At 39.3% G+C, this 25,250-nt stretch overlaps 1 protein-coding gene across 1 annotated transcript; it reads left to right on the top strand.

The window, feature by feature from the left end:
* The first annotated feature begins 244 nt into the window (after positions 1–244).
* LOC101838066 (arylacetamide deacetylase-like 2) lies at positions 245–9,565 on the top strand. Its single transcript, XM_040754378.1, has 5 exons — positions 245–353; positions 473–695; positions 2,254–2,323; positions 3,919–4,090; positions 8,776–9,565. The coding sequence occupies exons 2-5, from the start codon at positions 500–502 to the stop codon at positions 9,376–9,378; spliced, it is 1,041 nt and encodes a 346-aa protein (XP_040610312.1). The 5' UTR covers positions 245–353; positions 473–499; the 3' UTR covers positions 9,379–9,565.
* The last annotated feature ends 15,685 nt before the right edge of the window (positions 9,566–25,250 follow it).

The following is a 25,250-nucleotide window of genomic DNA, read 5'->3' as shown; positions in this document are numbered from 1 at the left end:
ACAATGGACTGAAATCAAATCTACCCTTCAACCTGCCTCCCCATCCAAATTCTTCAAGACCATTTTACTGAAATCCCCAATCAGTTTCACATCTTTAAAAAAATGCACCGAGTCCACGTAGAGCTGTTCCTATGTGCGTGGTTGGAGGACCATCTACAGAAGTAAGAGTAACCTCCTGAGAGACTCACCTCCCAGGGAACCGACTCTGCCGGTGGCAGTTACAACCACCGCGAGTCCACGAGAACACGTGTCCTGTGATGTCCAGAGGACTGCGCCTTTCAGCAGTCCTCCCCAACCTCAGGGCTCTGCAATCTGCCTCCTCTTTGTGGACGTTCCTTTAGGCCAGGAGAGGGGTACGATCAATATACACACATGGGGTTACCACTCACTCACTTACTTTTACGTGGTATCTATATGTGAATTTGGAGTTGCCGAAGTAAAATAACTGTTGTTTACAATTCCGTTTCCATAGGCTGAATTCTTAGAAGACGTGGGCCTTATGAAATATGAAAAATTCTTGTCCATGCTGATGAGCATTCAGCTGACAAAACCAGTTTCAGATGAAAACCTCACAGTGATTGACACAGACTTCGGCGGCATTCCTGTCCGCCTGTATTTGCCAAAAAGGAAGTCTGACAGACGGAGACCAGCTGTCATTTACATTCATGGTGGCGCCTCTTCCTTAGGAAGCTTCAGTAAGTGTATTTTTTAATGTATGCATTAAATAAATTGCACGTAGCCACACTGAACTGAACTTTGGCCTCTCGTGACCATACTACAGTTTTTCCTTGTAATAATTTAATTTTTTTCTCCTGAGCATTTAATAGTATTTATTATGTTTTTGTTTTGTATAATGAAGACTATTTAATGCCTTTTAAGCTAATTCCTTTCCATTTATAACTAAAAGGGATTTTGACATTGCTTTCAGCTCAGGTGTTAATCACAAAATTTTAACCTCATTTTTCTACTTCCTTTTCAGTGTATAATAGCTAGATTCAACTCATTGTAAATTTCTATAAGCAATTACCAATGTAAGAATATGATACTGTTTATTCTGATGAGTGCTGAAATTGTTGTTTCTGTTTAGAAAGTAAACAAATTTTGTTTATGAATTTACTAAATGTGAATGATTTTATGTAAGTGTTTATGTCCATGGCAAGAGAAAAAGCTTATTTTAAAAAAATTACAACACTAAGTATATATCCTTTTAGGTCAAGTCACAAAAAGCAACAACAATACTCATGCCAAAGTAGACTTGGATAGCCTCAAACCTTCACAAAGACCTGCAGGCAACTAAGGAATGCTAAAAGAAAATAGTTTGCCCCAGGGAAGAGCATACCAATTGGTTGTCCAATTGACCAAATAATCAATATTGAATAAAAATAACATGAGACAGTCTGACCAGGTTATATTTTGGAATATATATATGCATATAATATAATATTTGCATGTAACAACAATTAATGAAAAAAGACCATGAATTTGAAAAAGAGCAAAGATGATAGGTATCTGGGAGGCTTTGAAGGCAGGAAAGGGAAGGGAGAAATGATGTAATTGTGTTATCATATCAAGGCTAAAAGAAAAAAGGGCAAACATCATGACCTACAGAGTCTTAAAACAATAATTATAGCAAACATCTGAATTCATGAAAACTGTTACAAAGTTCAAGATGCTATTGAGGAGTTGTAAATTCATGACATACATTTTTTTCCTATTGAGAAATACAGAACTTAACCAAAAACCATTGAAAACAATGTGTCTATTACTAATTAAGCTTTTGTACTATGCCCATAGTTCCTGCAAATGAGTCATCTTGAGTGTGATGTCACCTGGTGCAGTTTCTATCAGTGCTTCTTAGCCATAAGCCTCCCGCTAGCGAAACTGGCTGCACAGAGAGGCAGAGCACCATGCATGGGAACCTTTCCACATCAGTGGCAGCCCTTGAATTCAGTACTACCTTGACACTGGAGGAACTGTTCTGATTAGTCCAAAGTAGAGTAGCAAGATGCAACACTCTTCTCCAGTTGTGACCAGCTAGATTTTGTCTCAGTGGATTGGCTAAAGAAAAAAATAATGGGTGGAAAATTAGCAATTCCTCTTACTCTGATAGAGTTTTCCTCTTTACGGGAACAGGTGTGGTGATTGCAGGGTTTTCATCCATTAATCATAATTCACATCTCTATTACAGTTAATGGATGTAGCTGTATCTCAATGGCTACAAACACAGTCTTGTATTTTTCTCTTTCATTTCAGAGATACTTCCCTATGATTATCTGAACCGACGGACAACAAACAGACTTGATGCGGTTGTTGTAGCAACAGAGTAAGAAAGTGACGACAGCCTTCATACTATGGTCATACCCCTCCCAGAACAGGCTTAGTTTACAAAGCAAGTTACCCAGACCTCAAAAATGGTTGGATCCTTGTTCTGAGGCTCAGGTTCAATTTGTTTTTTTTTTCCTTACCTAGAAAGAATAGCCACTTACAGTCTTTCTTGTAATGTGTTTTATTTATGCTACCAGTAAAAATATATAGGTCAGAATTATTCATGGATTTAGTAGATGACCAATATTGGAACCATACGAACATTCCAATAGTTCCTCAAATAATACATATAATACAAATAATATATATATATATATGTATTATGATGTTGGCCCTAATTACCGACCTTACACCAAAGATGGGAGGATGCATGTTACTTTAATACTTAATGGGCATACTCTATATTTGTGAGAGCTACACCATGAGCGTGAATGTTTCCTGTCAACTCTGTTGTACAGAAATGAACTTGTACCATTGTAGACATACCTGAAAACATTGAAAGGAATTACTTGGCTGCAAGTGTAATAGAATCAAGTAAACAAGTGCTGTCCTCATGAACATGCCTTAAAGTAATCAAAATGTTATTTGTATTTTAAGAAATATCTGACTTACAATCTTAAAGATGATCTGCGTTTCCTGCTGTAATTCTAACCAACTGTGTCACATTATCATTTCATATAGGCTTCTGAAATAGTGGATTATGCTGTACTTACTTTAATAATTATGTATTTCCTTAGGTACTTGCCATATGTTCATGTTTACATTTTATTTAGATTTTGCTATTTTTAAAACATTTAGGCATTATTTGAAATATAAAAGATCTGAAGGACCATCTGACTAATATTAGTTATTATATTAGTTTATAAATAATTAAAGAATTCCAATGGTTTAAAATGAGAAGTTAAATAATAAGATAGTTTAATTGAGGAGTGCTCCTATAACACAACACAACACAACACACACACACACACACACACACACACACATAGAATAAGAGGCACAATAGTATTTTGTCTTAATGATCAACATGCAGTATTTAATAAGACCCATGAATATACTTAAATGATATTAGGATACACTTAAAATATATAGAAATACTTAAATATTATTGAATAACTATTAAATTGTTAAATGATGTTATTCTAACATTGATTCAAATTCTCAGGTTGGTGATGTGAAGTTCTACAAGGTTATAGACTCCTGACTTAAATAAATTCCTAAATCGAGGTTCCTATGTATATTGGATACCATATTCTCTGATTGCACATGTTTCTGGGAAATTCTATCAATAATCATGAATTGCTTTTGAGTCCCAACTTCACTGAGGGCCTGGAGAAGCCAACAGACTTTATAAGGTGGATGACTAATCAGCTCATAGTCATACTACCATAGACCCAATACCCGGAACCCTTTAAACCAGACCTTCTTCTCGTTTTAAAGCAAAGGTTATTAGTGTGCCCAGGTTCAGTAGGTGAAATTAGAAGTTCAAAGTAGGGACAAATTTTATTAATGTATCTGTTGGTGAAACTGAGAGATCACTGTACATATAAGTTTAATCATCCTGCTTTCGGGGTGTTTGGTTTTTCTTTAAAGCTACAGACTGGCTCCTCAGTATCCATTCCCAGCTGCCCTTGAAGATTGTATTCTTGTGGTCAAGTTCTTTCTCCAGGATACAATTCTTGCAAAGTACGGAGTAGATCCTGCTCGCATTTGTATTTCTGGAGACAGTTTTGGTGGTACATTGGCGGCGGCAGCAACTCAAATGGTATGTTGTGTTGCTGCAGGTGTCTGACTGTTCCTCCCTGGTGCTGATAGCTGAGCTTCTGTCTGCCAACAGGCTTTCTCCTTGCCTGATTCTATTCTGTACATCTCAAATCACCAGCTGCCCAGGTACCACGGGCAAATGTTGCATGACTCTTCCCCTACCCGACTCTATATTTCACTGGAGTAACTAATGAGATTCTATGAGGTGGTCTACAAGGCAACTCTAGAAATAATTCAGTCACTTTAAGACACAGTATCTGACAGCACTTATTTGCCAGATCAAAGCTTTTTGGGTTGAGGAGACATGTCTTAGTCATCACTTGCTGAGTTTTTCCTTCAAGGTTCTGGTGGCCAGCAAATTAGACCAAGCATCTCTGTGTCTGTAGAGTTTAATAGTATGCATGAACTCCATGGCAATAACTCCAGTCTTCCTACAAAGTGCATGGGGGGCTGCCAGCTAAGGTTGTGAAAAAAAAAAGAGGTTCCTTATAGGTCCACTTTTCTGTTCTGCCCTTCCAGATGCTTTGGTTTGGGTTAGGCATGCTATCCACTGGAGTGGCCAAGGCTGAGATATGTGTAGCTGTTCTTCAAATGGAACCTAAGTATGTTAAAGAAACAATTCAAACATGGCGGGAAGAACGCTTGTTACATATGGCGCCTGAACTTGGGGCATGAACTCCCACTTAAGAATTGGACAAAAACTTAAAAAAAGGATTTTAGAAACAAAAGAAGAGAGACAAGCACAGCTTCTTGGTAACAGCATTTTCTTGGATGGGCTCTGTTTTGCTAGAGACGAGCGCAGACTTGCTTGGCCAGTGCTGGCGGTAAACATATACTTGCCATGTTGGAAAGCCAGTGGCTAAAACAGCCGCAGCTTTAATTTTAGCAATGTTGATTAGCAGATAACAGACATGTGTCCAGAAAAGCATAATGATTTACACTAAATTCAGATTCAGATGAAATAAAACCTCTAAAAGGTTTATAGTGTGTTTAAAAAATGTACGTAGGCTTGGAAGAGAAGAAGAAAAAGGATAGTGGCTGGGTGTGGTGGCACAAGTCTTTAATCCCAGTGCTCCAAAGGCAGGGGCAGGCAGAGAAACTCTGTCTCAGAGAATAAACAAATAAATAACTAAATAAAAGTAATAGAAATAGAACAATAAAAAAGCCATGTAAGGATGAAATTGCAAAGAGAGTCTGGATACTGTATGCTGTTGTATTGTCTTTGAATTGTTTGACTGCTACGGAAATTGCAACAACTGCTTAAAGACATGCCACTAAATTAATCCAATTTATGTATTTTAAAGATGCTTTGACTTCTAAATTTAAATATAAGGACAGGTTACTTGGGAAAAGAATTTTTGTTTACGTTTCCACTGAAAAGGCTGTAGATTCCTTCTAGACTCCTATGGTTTCATAAAGCAAGACCTCCTGAAATGGTGTCCCAGGTGATCCAATATCTGAAACAGCTGACGTGATGCAGCCTTGCAGACTACAAAAAACAAGGACTTGGCCAGGTTTCTGTTTTGTCATGATCCCCATGGTATGGACAGCGCCCCCAACCAGCAGGAAGCAGTTTGGAATGAATAATGCCCACATTCCCAAATATTATTTAAATGTTTGTTTTCATTTTACATGGTTGGTTATAAATGGTAATGATCACAGTCAATCTCTTTCTAAAGGGAAAAAGGGAGTATGATATAGAAATGAATACTTTGTATTGATATGGATTTTCATTTATTGATACGAATTTAAAGTTAGTTTTGCGATATGTATATTTCTTCTCTTTTTAGGTATTGTGCTTGTATAACTCATTTAAAAATTTAATGCATAATTAAATACAGATTATAGATAGTTACCTATAATAGTCAAAACTTATAGTTAGGTTAGTTAGGTTTTCTAGATATACAGAGAGGTATTCGAGATAGATATTCTTCAGACCTTTCAAAGACCTTCAGAAAATGACATTTAAAATGGTTTAGGGTTTTTCATGACAGACACAACTGCTCCTGGCACACCAGTTACATCTGAGAGGAAGATGAGCATTAAAGAAATTCATTATGGAGTTTGCTTTCAACATGGCAAGTTTAGTTATTTGGGCAAGAAACTGCTCTTGCATTTACTGTTTGATAGACTGGACATAGGGGACCCACAGGAAAGTGACTGCTGAACTTGATGGGACAGTTCTAAAGGGACTGACAAACTGTCAATGGAGATGGACAGTTTAAAATTTCCTGCTTTGCTAATAAGTCTGCCAGATACACTGTGGCCTATGGGCTGAAGATGGATGCCTCAATGTTACAGAGGAACTTCACATGTCTGTCTAGGTAGTGAGATGTCTCTGTCAATTCTAGTGCTTATATATTATCCTTTTGTAATCTTTGATGTAGTTGAAGACAGATAGTTATAGTTTTCCTTAGTTATGATAAAAGATAAGTTACATCTAAGACTTTAGAGTCACAAAGATAAGATAGATCATATTTTCTTTAAATCTTGCTAAAAGTTAATAGACTAAATATTGTATCTATAGTTCTTGCTTAATAACTGCCTTGTTATATATTTTACTGTGTTAAAATTAAAACCTTTCTTTTTATTTAGATAGAAAAGAGGAGATGATGGGGGAAGTCCTTCTGTGTTTTATGGTTGATTCATAAAGCACTGCTAGCCAATAGGGAAGCAAGATAGTTGGGACTAAGGGTTGAGGAGGATTCTGGGAAATGTATTCAAGAGTAGAGGGTTGCCATGTGATTACAGGAGGACAGGATGCATTAGAATGATGTCCTCAGAAAGATGAGTCCTTATAGAAATATATATTAGTAATTATGAGCTAAGTTAATAGTTAAGTCTTACCTGCAGCCCTTCTCAGGGAAGGTCAGGATTCAGTTAGAGGTTTTCAAAGCCACGCACTCATCAAAGACATTGGTTTAGATAAAGTAAAATGTCTAGTTGAAATCTCAATAGAACAAAAGTAAAAATATTTGGCTAACTTTAACACACACATACCACACACACACACACACACACACACACACACACACACACACACACACACACACACACACTGAACACGAAGTTCTGCAAGCTTAAGAAAGGAAAAATTTCTCAAGAGAATCTTACCTAGTTTCTTGATCAAAAAGATGAGTGTAGTGTCTCAGAGGGGCCAGGGAGTAAATAGCATGGCACTCTGTATCAAAAGCGAAGCATATTTAAAAAATGACAGCTCCTCCATAAGCAACCAGGTATGATTCCAAGTAAGTTAATAGATGCTCATTGTAGAGACAAGCACATTCTTGGAGTCTGCTGGCCCCCAGTCTAGCAGAATGCCTCAACTCCAAGGTCAGCCAATCAGATTACTTAAAAAAAAGAGATCAAGACTGAATGACACCTGTGTTGATTTCCACAAGCTTGAGTACAACATGGCCATGAAGCATGCACATGTGTGCATTCACATGCACATGTATGTGCATTTAAGTGAAAACAGAAATACAAAAATCAAGGGAAATCCACCACGTTCTTATGGGAAAAGAAAAGAATAATGGCTGTCTTTGCAGCAGTTCAGATTTCAACAAGTATTAAATCAAAAGAAGGAAGAAATACTAGTACATTAACATGCTGGCTTAAGCCTTAAAAAAAGAACTAAGGAAGAGGGCAAAAGGGTTTCAGATTTTACTACTTCTGTGCAGTCCTGGGTCACTGGGTCTTCTTTTTCAATGCCCATTGTACTAAAGCAACTAAAATTTCATGATAGGAATATCTGTCCATTCCTCATACTACTGTGCATCGAAACTACTATTCTTTATTAGTAGATCAGTATTCTACACGAATGGACTTTGGGAACCCATTCCACATAGAGGGATACTCTCTCAGCCTAGACACATAGGGGAGAGCCTAGGTTCTGCTCCAAATGATATGACAGACTTTGAAGATCCCCCCATGGAAGGTCTCATCCTCCCTGGGGAGCAGAAAGGAGATGGGATAGGTAACTAGTGGGGGGGCAGTGGAGGACGGGAGGGAGAGGGAACTGGGATTGACAGGTAAAACAAGCTTGTTTCTGATTTAAATTAAAAGAAAATCCGGCCAGGCAGTGGTGGTACACAACTTTAATCCCAGCACTCGGGAGGCAGAGGCAAGCAGATCTCTATGAGTTTGAAATCAGACTCGTCTATAAGAACATCCCAAGCTGTCTCAAAAGAAAAAAAAAGAAAAACAAAAGAAAAAATCCAAATAGTGGGTCCCAATGCACTAAAATGCTTCCAGAATGTCACATACCAAAGCTCTCAGAGTTTCTCTGATGACCAGGACCTACAGCACAGACTCTTTTGTAACACACCAATTATGAAAAACTTCTCATTGCCTGAATTAATCTAGGTAATAAGCATTAGGAACACACAGTAGGTTCTCTCCTGCAGTGTGCAGGAATAGATAATGAGAGGGAGGACAATCTTCTTATAGCTGCAAACTCAGGACCCTGTCCACTTCTGGTAAAGACAGAGACTATGCTCAAATCACTTCACATCATTTTCCACAGTTTTGATTTTTGTAAATAATTTTGTGTGTTCTCCTAAAGGTCAGATGCACATTTGAATTGTTTCTTTAACATGCTTAGGTTCCATTTTAATAAGATTTCTATATCAATTTTAGCTGTTTTTTATATGTTGGTTTTGTTGAGTATTGTTTCTGTATCCACAGCTCCGGAATAATCCAGAATACAAAGATAAAATTAAGGCACAAGCATTGATATACCCTGGACTACAGTTTATTGACACCTTTCTGCCATCTTATCAAGAGTATGAACATGGTCCCTTTCTATCAAGAAAGGTAGGAATTAAGTTGCTAAGCCTATACATTGCTGAAGACACAGCAGTATTCCAGGCCTTACTGAGAAATGAGCACATGCCACCAGGATCAAGACACCTGTTCAAGTTTGTTAACTGGAGTGACTTCCTTCCTGAGAAGTATAAAAAGAACCATGTTTACACGGAGCCCATTCTTGGAAAACTGAACGCTTCCTATCCAGCACTTGTGGATAGCAGGCTGTCCCCTTTGATAGTCAGTGACGACCAGTTACAGAATTTGCCACTGACCTACATCCTCACTTGTGAACATGATGTCCTAAGAGACGATGGCTTCATCTATGTCACACGGCTCAGAGATGTTGGGGTTCAAGTTTCTCATGACCACGTAGAGGGAGGAATCCATGGTGCCCTGTGCTTCACCACAGCTCCAGTGTTTTTACGTTCAGGATTAAGAATGGCAGATAGGTATATTAGCTGGTTAAAGGAAAATCTGTAAACCAAAAGCATATGTAGGTAGGTACTTAGCAAGATAATCTAAGGGCAACATATGGAGTATTTTAAGTTTAGTAAACATGATTATAGCTTGAGCTTTAGATAGACCTAAGTTTAGTTTAGTATAAAGTTCATTGTATATGCTTGAGAAATTATTTTCCTAATCTTGGTTAACAATAAAGTGGAGACATTCCCTTACTTTGCCCACTACTGTCATGTATTGTACTGTGATAAATAGTCTCTAAGAATTCAAAAACAGTAACTCAGCACTAAAATACAAATGTGGTTATATGCAAAAGGCCGTGACAATTCCCAGACTGTGGTAAAATGGAATGATAGGGAGGAGAATGTTTAAGAGAGAAAAATTGCAATGACAGTTGTACGGGGTTAGCATTACTTTGTATTTCTCAAACTCTTTAATTATATGCTTTCTATACATTAATTACCTCTTCTCTATATAAATTAAGCTAGTATTTTTCATTCATATCTTCTGAAGTTTATATTCTCCTTATTAGTAAGCCTTTCTTTATTGCAGAAAAGCTTAATATCCGAACTGCAAGTATTTTCTGTAATTTAAATACGTGATCCCTCTCACTGACTCTCACATTCAGGGGGTCTGGATCGGTCCCATGCTGGCCTCCCAGCTGTCGGTCTGGGGTCCAAGAGCTCTCCCCTGTTCAGATCAGCTGTCTCTGCTGGTTTTTCCAGCCCATTCTTTGCCAATTTGCTCATTACTCCTCTCTCTCTGTCGCTGGGTTCCTTGGGTTCTGTTCAGTATTTAACTGTGGATGTTTGCCTCTGCTTCCATCAGTCACTGGATGAAAGCTCCAGGATTGTTATAGACATCAAGTTCATTATCAGGAATGGACATTCGAGGTGGTCTCTCCACTATTGCTTAGCTTGCCAATTGGTGTCATCCCTTTAGATCACTAGAAGACACAATGATGCCTGATCTGTCTTCTAACCTATGATTCCCTCTTCCCCCTATCCAACACCCCCAGTCCACCTTCCTGTTCCTCCACGACCTACTCTCTCTTCCACTTCTCCCCCTCTCTATTTTGCAGGTCCCCCTCCCCCCACCCCTCGCCGTGTTCCCCATCTGTTCAGAGGATCTTGCCTCATTTCTCTTCTCTTGAGTATCATGCACATCTTTTAGGTTCTTTCCTGTTTCCCAGACTCTCTGTCAGTGGAAGTGCAGACTGTTTCTCAGACTCTCCTGATCCATGTCTAAAATCCATATATGAGTGAGTACATACCATGTTTGTCTTTTTGTGACTGGGTTACCTCACTCAGGATGGTTTCTTCCACTGCTATCTATTTACCTTCGAATTTCAAGATTCCATTTTTTTTCTGCTGAGTAATACTCCATTGTGTAAATGTACCACATTTTCTCGATCCACTCTTTAGTTGAGGGGCATCTAGGTTGCTTCTAGGTTCTGGCTATTACAAATAATGCTGTTATGAACATAGTGGAGCAGATGCCCTTGTTGTATGAATTTGCCTCCTTTGGATATATGCCTAAGAGTGGAATTGCTGGGTCTTGTGGTAGATTGAGTCCCATTTTCGTGAGGAATCTCCATACTGCTTTCCAAAGTGGCTGTACGAGTTGGCACTCCCACCAGCAGTGGAGGAGTGTTCCCCTCTCTCCACATCCTCTCCAGCATAAATTGTCTTCGGTGTTTTTGATTTTAGCCATTCTGACAGGAGTAAGATGGTATCTCAAAGTTGTTTTGATTTGCATTTCCCTGATGGCTAAGGATGTTGAGCACTTTCTTAAGTGTCTCTTGGCCATTTTAGCCTCCTCTATTGAGAATTCTCTATCTAGTTCTGTACCCCACCTTTTAATTGGATCCTTTGGTGTTTTGGAGACTTGCTTCTTGAGTTCTTTGTAAATTTTGGGGATTAGCCCTCTGTCAGATGTGGGGTCAGTGAATATCTTTTCCCATTCTGTGGACTGCCTTTCTGTCTTGTTGACTGTGTTTTTGCCTTACAGAAGCTTTTTTAATTTCATGAGGTCCCATTTATTAATTGTCAATCTCAGTGTCTGTGCCACTGGTGTTATGTTCAGGAAGTGGTCTCCTGTACCAACTCGTTGAAGAGTATCTCCCACTTTCTCTTCTAAAAGTTTCAGTGTGGTTGGATTTATGTTGAGATCTTTGATCCATTGGACTTAAGTTTTGTACAAGGCAATAAACATGGATCTATCTGCAGTCTTCTGCATACCAGTACCCAGTTATGCCAGCACCATTTGTTGAAGATGCTTTCTTTTTTCCATTGTATAGTTTTAGCTTCTTTGTCAAAAATCAAGTGTTCATAGGTGTGTGGGTTAAAATCATGGTTTTCAATTCGGTTCCATTGGTCTACCTGTCTATCTTTGTGCCAGTACCAAGCTGTTTTCAGGACTATATCTCTATAATAGAGCTTGAAGTCAGGTATAGCGATGCCTCCTGAAGTTCCTTTATTGTATAGGGTTGTTTTGGCTATCCTGGGCCTTTTGTTTTTCCATATAAAGTTGATTAATGTTCTTTCCAGATCTGAAGAATTGTGCCAGAATTTTGATAGGGATTGCATTGAATCTGTAGACTGCTTTTGGCAAGATTGCCATTTTTATTATGTTGATCCTACCAATCCAAGAGCATGGGAGATCTTTCCATTTCTTTGGTTTCTTTCTTTAAAGACTCAAAAGTTCTTGATATACAGGTCTTTCACTTCCTTGGTTAACATTATCCCCAGATATTTGATGCTGTTTATGGCTATTTTAAAGGGTGAGGTTTCTCTGATTTCTTTCTCAGTCACTTCATCGTCTGTATATAATAGGGCCACTGATTTTTTTGAGTTTACCTTGTATCCTGCCACTTTGCTGAAGGTGTTTATCAGCTCTAGGAGTTCCCTGAGCAGTGGATCAGTGTTTATCCCTCAAATACTAACAGACATCGTGTGTCCATAACACAAAGAGGCTTGCTATCTCTGCCTGGACTCTTAGTGAAGTGCCTGGACCCTACCCTGAGTGAAATGATAGACTCTAGATATCCCCTATGCAGAAGGAATTGGCAATAGGGTGGGAGGATGAGGGGGATGGTGGGGGTGTGAGAGGAGGGGAGGGAGAGGGAACTGGGATTGACATGTAAAACAAGCTATTTAAATTTAAAATAAAAAATAAAAAATAAATACGTGATCCCTACTTGCTCTGAAGTAAAATCAAACTTGAACTTCATCCATTGCTGTACAATGATTCCTAAGCCATGATGATATCCAAACGTCTGTACATGGCAGTCATAATTATTCATGCCATCTTTCCTGACTTTTCAAGTGAGTTGCTAGCACAGCATGAAACTCAACGTCTGCAAAGTTTGTACACTGATGGTCTCCAGATCTACGTGCTTTCCTGTTCTGAAGGACACACACACTTGCCAGCCCACAACAAATGCATAACTAATAATCTTCGCTTCCTTTGGGAGTCATTAAAATAACAGATAATTTTCTGAGATCTAGTTGAGTATGCTGTGTGCATATGGTTGCTTCTACCTGATTCGAACTGTACTCTATCGCTGAGTTGTTTTTTGAAATGTACTGAGTTGCACGATTTGCTTTAATTTGCAATCTAATCATCACCTCAAGAAGTTGTTAGTTTTATGTTAGCTTCAGCTAGAGAACTTATTCTTATTCGCCTCCACAATAAGCCGCTAACCTCTCAAATTTCATCGATAAGAGTCATTTCTGGGATTCAGACACTGGCTATGTCATGAAAACCAGGTTTCTTTGCTGTTACTTGTCTCATGACCCTTGTGAGAAGAAAATATCCTACACAACTATTCTTTTCTTGATGTATTTAGGAAGGAGAAGGGCCATTGATTGACCTATGCTGAACCATAATTGATTAATTTATGGAATTATCTATTAAGTTATGTGAGTAGGGAATATATGATGAGTACTTGTTTTGTATCATTGTACACAAAGAAATCTCCAGATAAGGCCCATTATTTCTACATATATTATCCCACAATACTTTAGAGTATTACTGAATGTTTTCAATAATATTTTTTCCATTTTTTAATTTAAAATAGAAACGAGCTCACTTCACATGTCAATCCAAGCTCCCTCTCCCTCCCCTGCCCCCTCCAGCCCCTCCAGCCACCCCAACCCCCATTCCATTCCCCAGGGAGGGAGAGGCCCTCCATGGGTGATCTCCAAAGTCTGTCATTTCATTCAGGGCAGAGCCTAGGTTCTCCCCCAAGAGTCTAGGCTGAGAGAGCATCACTCACTGTGGGATGGGCACCCAAAGTCCATTTGTATGCCAGGGATAAATACTGATCTACTACCTAAGACCCCATAAATTGCCTAGCCCTCCTCATTGACGCTCATATTCAGGGGGTCTAGATAAGTTCCATGCTGGCCTCTCAGCCATCAGTTTTGGGTCCAAGACCTCCCTCCCCCCTTGTTCAGGTCAGCTGTTTCTGTTGGTTTCACCAGCCTAGTCTTGACCCCTTTGCTCATGACTCCTCCCTCTCTGTCACTAGGTTCCAGGAGTTCAGTTCAGTGTTTAGCTGTGGGTGTCTGCCTCTGCTTCTATCAGTTACTGGATGAAGGCTCTAGGTGGCATATAAGGTAGTCATCAATCTCATTATCAGAGAGGGGCATTTAAGGCATTCTCTCCACTATTGCTTTGTTTGCCAGTTGGTGCCATTATTTTAGATCTCTGGAAATCTCTCCAGTGCCAGATCTTCCTCAAACCTATAATGGCTCCCTCTATTATGGTATCTCTCCTCATGCTCTCCTCTATTCTTCCCGTCAACCTTCCTGCTCCCTCATGTCCTCTTCTCCCCTCCTCTTCTCCCCCTCTTTTTCTGGCTCTCTCTCTCCTCCCCCCATGCTCCCACTAGGATGACACAAACTGGTCATATAACTAATAGTGGAGAGGCTACCTTAAAGATGACTACCTTGTATGCCATCCTAGAGCCTCTATCCAGTGGCTGATGGAAGCAGAGGCAGACATCCACAGCTAAACACTGAACTCAATGAGCAAAGGGGTCAAGACTGGGCTGTTGAAACCCACAAAAACAGCTGACCTGAATGAGAGGGAGCTCATGGACCCCAGATTGATAGATGAGAAGCCAGCATGGGACTGATCCAGAACTCTTGAACGTGGATGTCAATGAAGAGGTCTCTGCATTCTTTGGGGCCTCGGGCAATAGATCAGTATTTATCCCTGGCATACGAATGGACTTTGGGGGCCCATTCCACATGGAGGGATGCTCTCTCAGCCTGGACTCTTGGGGGAACAACCTAGACCCTGCCCCGGGATGATATAACAGACTCTGGAGATCCCCCATGAAGGGCCTCACCCTTCCTGGAGAGTGGAGTTGGGACTGGGTGAGGCGTTGAGGGTGTTGGGGGGATGGGGGAGGAGGGGAGTGAGAGGGAGCTGGGATTGACATGTGAAGCAAGCTTGTTTCTAATTTAGATAAGTAAACAGGTTAAAACAAAGGAACTGGATACAGTGGAGCAGGGTGTGTTAAGAGCAGTGGAGGATGTGAAGAAAAAACAGAAAAACTGGATGAAAAGTTAAGTATGGTGGCCCAGAAGAATGAGCTTCTAGGCTGCAGGCAGGGCTCAAAGGGAAAGCCCAAAGCATAGCATAAGCTAAGACTTTTTTATCTGAGGGAAGGGGTTAGGAAAAACAAAAGACACTCATGCCTACTCTGATGGATTCCTTCTTTAGTCTCTCATGTTGTTCTCATCATGCTTCCTTGTTACATTCTCTGATTTATATATTCTTTCTCTCATTCTGTCTTTCCTCATGATACTCCCCTTCTTATGTCCTCGTACCTATCCTTCTAGCCCATTTTTAACTCCTTCTCTCATGACTCTCTCCTCCTCATGCTCCCTTTGTTCTTCACGGCATTAGTACTCCATAAAATCTTTCATGCAATATAGGAGTTACATTTTTATGTCACAAGCCATTTCTTAAGTTAAATTATAAAAAACAAAAACAGAGTCATCCTGACACTCACATGCAATAAATTTAAGTAACTAGTCATACAGCAAGGAAGGATCATTTTCCCCCCTCAGTCAGCTTCCTAATTGGTGGGCTGTAACTTGTGACTTCAAAGAGGCAATCAGTCGTTTTGTTATCTCATCTACAGAGGTAGTTTTATAAAGGATTTTAAAGGAGTTATAAATCCGAATCTAAGAAAGTAATGTAATATTCTGTTTCTGAAGATACCACATTATTGAAACATAGAACACAGAGAAATCTAGCTGATACTGGCCTGAAAGATTCACTCCTACAAGTTAGGTTTCATATTTGTGGAAGGTTATATGAAACCGTCAACTGTGCCATCTAAATGTGGACCCTGAATGCTACAGTAATTATTGGTCAGGCAATTTGGTGTAATAATGTTGTGGGACTAACTACCTGTTGCAGCATCTCCTAGGACTGCATCCAGGGTATTGAAAAGAAAGCCTACTCAGATCAACTAGCAACTTAGAAAATATTTCTTCTTTATCTTTGGGCTAGACTGAGGGGTAAATAAGGAAACAAATGCTAACTAATGGTAACTTTAAAAAAAAGGAGCAAGCATGTGCATTCCTGATGGCAACCTTCCCTCTTATTCTACCATGATAACCTTTCTTTCTTGACAGCCTCTCTCCAGAGTTATGTCTCTCTACATGCAGCTACGTATCTCTCTTTACAGACATGTATCTCTCCCCTGAACAGCCACACATCTCTACACACAGTTGTCTTTCTTTTCACACAGTTGCATATCCATCCCCAGCTACATCTACCTTCTACACAGCCACACATTTCTAGACTCAGCTACATCTATTTTCACATAGTTAACATTCTTCACACATTCTTGGTACATGCTCCACCCAGCTGCATACATCCACATTTCTGTATCTAGACGCATCTGTCACTCTCTCCTACTCCTCCCTCACACTTCTCTCTCTGCACATTCAGCTACGTCTTCCTGCTCTCACACATACACACACACACACACACACACACACACACACTCCTATCACGTTTCTTTCCTTCTTATCTTATCTTACTTGCTTCTTCTCACAGCCAAAACCTCTGCACAAATGTCAATCACATCTTTCAGGGCCATGCAGCTCTTTTTGAATAAAGCAAGAAGAAACAGAGCCAAACTGATCACACAGTTTCTCTCAGACAAGGGAGGTCACAGTCACTGGCCAGTGAGTAAAGCAAGCACATAGTTCTGAGTGGCCAGGGTTCCCAGACTTTGAAATTCGGGACTTAAACAATAAACAGCCAGCTGGCTGAACCTTGAGATTGGGGAGTACATGCAGAAATTTCATTGCTTGAGAAAGATGTCTACCAACGTTGTTTCATGCAATGAACACCTGGCAAATGGACCTCGTGCATTTGTCTCTTGGGGCAACGAGTTATTTTTTTCCCCAGTGGCAACCAATTTCTTTTGAATTTGTTCTGAAGTCTAAAATTAGCTGTCTTTGTGGCTGAGAATATTATTTAATTTCCTATGTCAGTTGGAGTGATGAAAAATGTCTTCCTGACCATCTGTAGCTATATGTGTGCCCAGTACATATTTTCATGAGCTACACACACACACACACACACACACACACACACACACACCACACACACACACACACACACACACAGTGGGAATAATACCTATAGTTGTTTTTAGTGGAACATGAGAAAAGTTACAGACAGAGACAAACATTGACCCCAGGTCCTTACTAAGTGGGGCTCCCCATTAGAGAATCGCTCATCTTGTAGATAGGTCTGCTAAACACTAGTTGTCACCTGTTGTACATTCCCATGGCCTCTGGAAACCGCCCACCATATTGTGAATAAATGGTGGTCCTCAAAACAGAATTCATGCCAGGAACTGTTAACTGTGAAAACAAACAAATAAACAAAAATACAAAGCCAAAAAATTATATGGCTAGATAGTCCTCACAGGCCCAGAGAAGAATCCAAAGTATTATCATGCTAAGTAAATATTCTAGTACTATTCCCTCTAAATTGTTTATTTATTTATTTTTGGTTTTTTGAGACAGGGTTTCTGTATATTGTTTTGGAGGCTGTCCTGGAACTCACTCTGTAGACCAGGCTGGCCTCGAACTCACAGAGATCCTCCTGCCTCTGCCTCCCGAGTGCTAGGATTAAAGACGTGTGCCACTAATGCTCGGCTAAATTGTTATTTTTGTAGCCATAAATTAATGTGTCTTTCAACTTTCATCAGAGAAATCTCTTTTGCGGTAGATGGTGATTAATAAGAGATTCAGAACTGATCAATGTGCATGGAATAAGAGTCCGTGGAGGACTCAGCTTTAATAAGACATCTGTATCATATACTCTTCCTCCAAAGCTCATGGAACTTGATGGAAGAGGTATGATTTCAGTTCAAGAAGTCTAGGTCAACAGCAAAATGTACTTTTGTGATGGATATAGCAAGATCATTATACACATGTCCTCAAGCAGTCGTTAGATTTGAGGAAGATCAAGTAGTCTAAAATCTAAGCATGGATAGGGTAGGGATTTGTGAGGCATGCCGCCTATCTGAGAAGAAGTGATAATTGATGGCTTCCAGTGGAGACAGGGAAACTTTTCTTCATGGACGTGGAACCTGAGAGGGTATGCACACTCAAGCACATGGTTCTAAGCTACTGTACATACAGACAACACTAAATGGGCTCAGTATATTTAAGAAAGAGGGAGCTCATGAAAAGGTGAAGAATAATTAGCTTCTGAAGGCTGTTAATGGATGAATTTGAAGGGGAGGATTTTATCTTAACAAACGATGTGCACATATGAAAATATCAAACAATAAAATGCAACAAATAATGCCACTGTAATCTTGAGCAAGGGAGAGAGCTGAATATGTAAAGTAACCTTGAACTTGGCTTGGTGAATGTAGCTAAAAAGCTGCCTGAAAATGCCGCTATTAGTGTTCTCAGTATTTTACTATTTTCTCCATTCTTTCTTTGTTGTGTATATTATGGACACGTTTTGTGACTCAAATAGATGTAGACCCTTCTTTAAATCATAGTGATTCTAATCTTGAATTTAATCCTCCAAATATTTCCCATATATTGTATCCCAAAGAAATGTAGAGGGGTAAGACCAAGGAGTACCAGGGTGCTAAGACTCCACTAGAAATATTAAGTACCTGTCATCCTTTCCATTAGGTGGACATGGCTATTGGACACACCTTGCTTATACAATACACGAATTGCCAATCATGAAGAAATATATGGGTCAAGCAACCAAAATAATGAATATTTTCACAAGTATGTAAAAGTTCCGGACTAGGGCAGAATGGCTAATTAAGATAAATTAGCTCAATGCCTATCAAACATTATATAACATCTAGGTTTACAAAGGATCAATAAATATCAGCGGCTCTACAAAGATGCAAATTATGGATTGTGCATACTGGTTAGTCAGTGGTATACGTCCACCAGGAAATATTCCCCTGCTAAAGGCTTCATATTATACCCAATAGCAGCACCAATTGAGGACCATGTATTATTCAAATACATGAATGTGTGAGGGATGCTTCTTATTCCAACTACCACAGCAAGTCTATGCAATATGGACAGTAAGTACAGTAGAGTATACATTAAGCTAGGTTGAAATGAGCAACATACAAATAAAAGCAAATCATTGGGATATTTAATTGTAAGAGTGGAACTTTGTGGGTTCACACCAATTCCTGTTATTTCATTCATGTTTTGTATGTATGCATGAAAGTATGATCAGGCAGTTTTAAGCTTCTGAGGTCATGTCCTGCCTACACACTTCATGAACTCTGGAAACTAAAGTTAAAATAACCTCCTTTCATCCACTAAGTTATGCTTTAAATCACAGTAACCACTTATTCTCCATAATCTGTTTTCTGCTGTGTTTGTGAGAATCTATCAGCTATATATATCAGGTCGATGAACTTTGAAAACAGATAGCTCATGATTTGTTACCGTTAATATTTGCTTTTGTCTTTTCTCTGAATCAGTGGAGATAAATGTTGCTGGCCAGCCTTTTGTGTCTTCATGGTCATATTTTTCTTAAATAAAGCCTGTCCGGAAAAATCCTTAAGTTTGTAATGTCTTAACATTTTTCTATTAATAGTTTTTTTATATTTCAGAAATCAGAGAGTTAAGTATTTTTACTTTTTTCTGCTCCCAGATGATATATTCTACTCTTGAAAAGTAGGGAAGAACAGGACTTGCCTGACTAGGTCTGAGGAAGAGCAGGGATCATCAAGTCCTGTGTAAGTTCTCTGCAGTTCAGAGGAGTGAGAGTTGGAAGAACATGCAAAAGTCATCTAATAATTCAAAACTGAGTTCTCATTTCCAGTGAGCACCTGTGGGATTGTTCACTCTGCTGTTTTCAACCTCTATCTTCTCTTTTTAAAAATTATTTCTTTTATTTTTTTCTTTCCTTTATCCAACCCCCCTTATCCCACTTCTTGCTCTCTTGCAAATTCATGACCTCTTCATTGTTTTCACACATATACCTTCATATATACATACATACATACTCAAACACATACGTTGTGAAATATTAATTTAAGATGTGTTACTTTCATTTACGGTGCAGGATATTTGTTTAATGATGCGAAGATGTGTTGCATTCTTTTATGTTGCATTTGCTTAACTCTGTGAAACTGTGTTAATTTGCTTGCCTAAAACATCTGATTTGCCTAATAAAGAGCTTAATGGCCAATAGCTAGGCAGGAGAGGGATAGGAGATGATGTCAGACAGAGAGAATAAATAGAAGAAGAGGTAGAGAGACAGAAGGGGATCAAGGAAAGGGGAGAGGAAAAGAGGAGAGGAGAGGAGAGGAGAGGAGAGGAGAGGAATGGAGAGGAGAGGAGAGGAGGATGCCAGGGGCCAACTACCCAGCCACACAGCCAGACATGGAAAAATTATACAGAAATTTAAAGAGGTGAAAACGCAGAAACAAAAGGTAGATGGGATAATTTAATTTAGGAATTTGGCCAAAAATAAGTCGAGCTAGGACCAGGAATTCATAATTAACAGTAAGTCTCTGAGTGATTATTTGGGAGCTGGGAAAGAAGCCCCTGTAGATCAAAGAATAAAGAGTAAAAAAAACACCAAAAAAAGCAAAAAACAAAAAAACATGTTGGTGCCCTGCAAAGAGAAGCCTTTTTCTTTGAGAGAAGCCTTCCCGCCAGCCTGGTTCTAGAGTTGCATCAGTCCCAAATAAACACACAGGAAGCTATATTAATTATGAAGCTGTTGGCCTTGCTTGTTTCTTACTGGCTAGCTCTGACTTAAGTAATTACCCCATAATTGTTAATCTAAGTATGTCTCTTACCAGAGAAGTTTCTGGGCTTCCTACCCCATGGCGTTATATCTCGATTCTCCTGTGTTTCTCCTTTCCAGAGTCCTCCTGGACTCCTAGTCCCTCCTATCTTGGTTCCCTATTGGCTCAACAGTGCTTTAATGACATAATCACAGGACTTCCCCAACAGTGCCCAATGTGAGACTATATTTCCACATAGGGTCTGAGAAAGCTTTAAAAAAATTGAGGATATGGCTCCTTGGCTCCTTTGAGTGTTTGTGCTGGACAGGGAATCCTTGAGCAGCCTGTAGGAACAACAAAAAACTAAGTAAAAACTCCTGCCACAGTTCAGGGCACTGGCATTCAAGAGTTGGGGGGTTGAATGCAGTTCTCAGTCACGTTGGACCAGGCCACAAGCTTTATGCCTGGCTCTCAACCCAAGAAGCTAGTGAAACCAGCCACCTTTGTGGAGGGTCTAATAGTGCCACTAAGCAGTTTAAAGGTTCATGAGGTCAAATAAAGGCTAAAAGACACACAATAAAAGAGATACAGATAGAAAAAAACTCTAAACAGGCGGCAGTGTGTTTAGCACTGTAAGAGAAAGGGTATAAAGAGTTATAGAAAAAATAGTTTAAAAATAATATAGTCTTTAAAGAAAATAAAAATAATATAAAAGAAAGAGTCATGTGAGATGGGAAATACACATCAAGTCTGGACATATGGGGAAGGGCCTAGGCCCTGATATGGACGAAATGACAGACTCTGGAGATCCCCCATGGAGGGCCTCACCCTCCCTAGGGAAAGGTGTGGGAACTGGGTGGGGGTCTAATGGAGGGTCAAGGTAGGAGGGGAGGGAGAGGGAGCTGGGATTGGCATATGAAGCAAGCTTGTTTCTAATTTAAATAAAAACATATTAATTAAAAAGAAGGGAAGTCTGAACCATATGTGTTGCCGTGTTGATTCTGGAGCTTTGATTGCTAATAAGGAAATGATGGCTGCTGAGAGACATGGTATCAAAAGAGGGACAGCTGAAATAAATCAATCTGGATATTTTAAGAATGCCTTAACCTTAAACTGGAATTTAAAAAAATACAAATCAAACGCATTGCTTGGGAGAAGAGGATTTGCTTTTGCTTCCACAGGAGATAAATGGCTGTGGGTTCCTTTAGGGTTGTTATGGATCAGGTTTGATTGGGGAAGGCCTCCTGAATTTTGACAGGTATATACCAACAAAGGTTACTACTGATCTTCTGAGAACTTGGCTATTATCTCAGTTTTCTCAGAGACCTCTAAATATGCCACCATCAACAGACCGAAGGAAGCAGTCTGGAGAACATGATGCCCACATTCCTAAGAAATGGACTAGGTGGTCTTTGTTTATTTGCTGGACTATGGATTTTTGTTATCATTTTTGCCATTTTAAAAAAATTTCAATTTCATTTTACATTCTAACCACAGTTCTCCTTCCCACACCTCCTCCCGCTCCCCACCTCCTCCCATTCAACCTTGCTACCCCCTCAGCCCGTCACCAGTCCACTCCTCTTCGTGGGTAAGGGTTCCCATGAGGAGTCAATATAGTCTGACATGATAGGTTGGAGCAGGGTCAGGGCCCCCTCCCATGCACTAAGACTGAGCATGGCCTCCCACCATAGGAAATGGGCTCCAACAAGCTAGCTCATGTACCAGGTTTGTATCATGCATGGTGCTACTGCCAGGGGCACATCTAGTCCAAGCTTCACAAATGTCTCCTACATGCAGTGGGTCTAGTCCAGTCCCCTGGAGTCTTCACAGTTGTAGGTCTAGAGTTTATGAGTTTCCAGGAGCTTGATTCAGATGTCTCTGTAGATTTCTCCATCATCCTCTTGACCTCTCTTGCTCATATATTCCCTCCCCCTCTCTTTGACTGATTCCCAAAGCTCCGCCTGGTTCTTAGTTGAAGATCTCTGCATCTGGTTCCATCAATTAATGGATGAAGGCTTTATGAGGATAGTTGGGGCATTCACCAACCTGATTACTGGTGCAGGCCAGTTTGGGCATCCTCTCCACTATTGCTAGGAGTCTTAGCTGGGGTCCTCTTTATGGATTCTTAGGTTAATTCCTAAGCCCACAGTGGCTCTCTCTGTTAAGATCTCTCTTCCATTGCTCTTCCACTATATCCCTCCCCACATAGGCCATCTCATTCCTCTCTGCTCTCATCCTCCCTCCACGCCCTCTTACCACCTCTCCACCCCCAGTTTACCTTGTAGATATCATCTAATTTCCCTTCTCAGGGCAATCCATGTGTCCTTCTTAGGGTCCTCCTTATTACCTAGCCTTTGTAGAACTGTGGATTGTAGTCTTTTCATTCTTTGCTTTACATCTAATATCCACTTATGAGAGAGTATATACCATGTTTGTCATTCTGAGTCTGGGTTACCTCACTCAGGATTTTTTTTCTAGTTCCATCCATTTGCTTGAATATATCATTATATTTCATGAGGTTCTCATTTCTTTACAGCTGGGTAGTACTCCATTGTGCAAATGTACCATATTTTCCTTATCCATTCTTTTTCCATATGAAGTTGAGTATTGTTCTTTAAAAGTCTGTGAAGAACTATATTGAGATTTTGATGGGGATTGCACTGAATATGTAGATTGTCTTTGGTAGGATTGCCATTTTTATTATGTTGATCCTACCTATCCAAGAGCATAGGGGATCTTTCCATTTTCTGATATCCCCTTAAATTTCTTTCTTCAGGGTCTTAAAGTTCTTGTCATACATGTCTTTCACTTGTTTGGTTAGAGTTACCTCAAGATATTTTATATTTGTGACTATTGTAAAGAGTGATGTTTCTCTGATTTCTTTCTCAGCCCGTTTATTTGTATATAGAAAGGCTACTGAAATTTTTTGAGTTAATCTTTTATATCACCACATTACTGAAGGTGTTTATCAGCTGTAGAGGTTCCTGTGTAGTTTTGGGGGTCACTTATGTATACTATCATCTGAAAACAGTAAGGTTTGATTTCTTCCTTTATAATTTGTATCACAGTGATTTCCTTGTGTTGTCTTACTGCTCTAACTAGAACTTCATGTACTGTATTAAATAGATAAGGAGATATTGGACAGCCTTGCTTTCTTCCTGATTATAGTGGAATTGCTTTGAGTTTCTCTTCATTTAATTTGATGTTGGCTGTTGACCTGATGCATATTGAGTTTATTATGTTTGGATATGTTACTTTTATCCTTGATCTCTCTAAGACCTTTATTATGAGGGGGTGTTGGATTTTTGTCAAAGGCTTTTTTGGTATCTATTGAGATAATCATGTGACTTTTTATTTCATTTTGTTTATATGGTAGATTACATTGATAGATTTCCATATGTTGAACCAAGCCTGCATCTCTGGGATGAAGCCTACTTGGTAATGCTGGATGATTTTTTTTTCTTGATGTGTTCTTGGATTTGGTTTACCAGTATCTTATTGAGTATTTGTGCATCAATGTTTATGAGGGAGATTGGCCTGTAGTTCTCTTTCTTTGTTGTAGCTTTGTGTGGTTTGGGTATCAGGGTTACTGTAGCCTCATAAAAGGAATTTGGTAATATTCCTTCTGCTTCTATTGCGTGGTATAATTTGTGGAGTATTGGACTTAGATCTTTGAAATTCTGATAGAATTCTGTGGAGAAGCCATCTGATCTTGGCCTTTTCTTGGTTGGGAGACTTAATGACTGCTTCTATTTCCTTAAGGGTTATAGGTTTATTTAAATTGCTTATCTGGTCTCTATTTAATTTGGTATATGGAACGTATCCAAAAAACTTCCTATGTCTTTTAAATTTTCCAATTTTGTGGAGTACAGGTTTTAAAAGTATGATCTGATGATACTCTGGATTTCCTTAGTGTTTGTTGTTATGCCCCCTTCTTCACATTTCTGACTTTGCTAATTTGGATATTCTCTCTCTGCCTTTTGGTTAGGTTGGATAAGGGTTTGTCTATCTTGTTGATTTTCTCAAAGAACCAACTCTTTGTTTCACTGATTCTTTCTATTTTTCTCTTTGTTTCTATTTTATTGATTTGAGTCCTCAATTTGATTATTTCTATTCCTCCTGTGTAAGTTTGCTTCCTTTTGTTCTAGAGATTTTTATGTGTTTTGTTAATTCACTAGTGTGGGATTTCTCCAACTTCTTTATGTAGGCATTTGGTGCTATGATCTTTCCTCTTAGCACTACTTTCAAAGTGTTCCATAAGTTTATATATGTTGTACATTCACTTTTAATTGAATTCTAGGATATCTTTAATTTCTTTATTTCTTCCTTGACTCCGCAGTGATTACATTGGGCATCATTCAGTTTCCATGAGTTTGTAGGCTTTCTAGAATCTGTGTTATTGTTGAATTCTAACGTTTAAGCCATAGTGACCTGATAAGATGCAGGGGGTTATTTCAGTTTTTTTTGTATCTGTGGAGATTTGCTTTGCAACCCAGTATGTGTTCAATTTTAGAGAAGGTTCCATGGGGTGTTGAGATAAAGATGTATTCTTTTGAGCTTGTGTGCAAGGTTCTACAGATGTTTGTTAAGCTCATTTGAGAGATAACATCTT

The sequence above is a fragment of the Mesocricetus auratus genome, unplaced genomic scaffold, assembly GCF_017639785.1.
Source record: "Mesocricetus auratus isolate SY011 unplaced genomic scaffold, BCM_Maur_2.0 Super-Scaffold_100011, whole genome shotgun sequence".
In the NCBI taxonomy this organism is placed as follows: domain Eukaryota; kingdom Metazoa; phylum Chordata; class Mammalia; order Rodentia; family Cricetidae; genus Mesocricetus; species Mesocricetus auratus.
The sequence above is the reverse complement of the archived record's forward strand: the minus strand, read 5'-3'. Positions and strand labels throughout refer to the sequence as shown.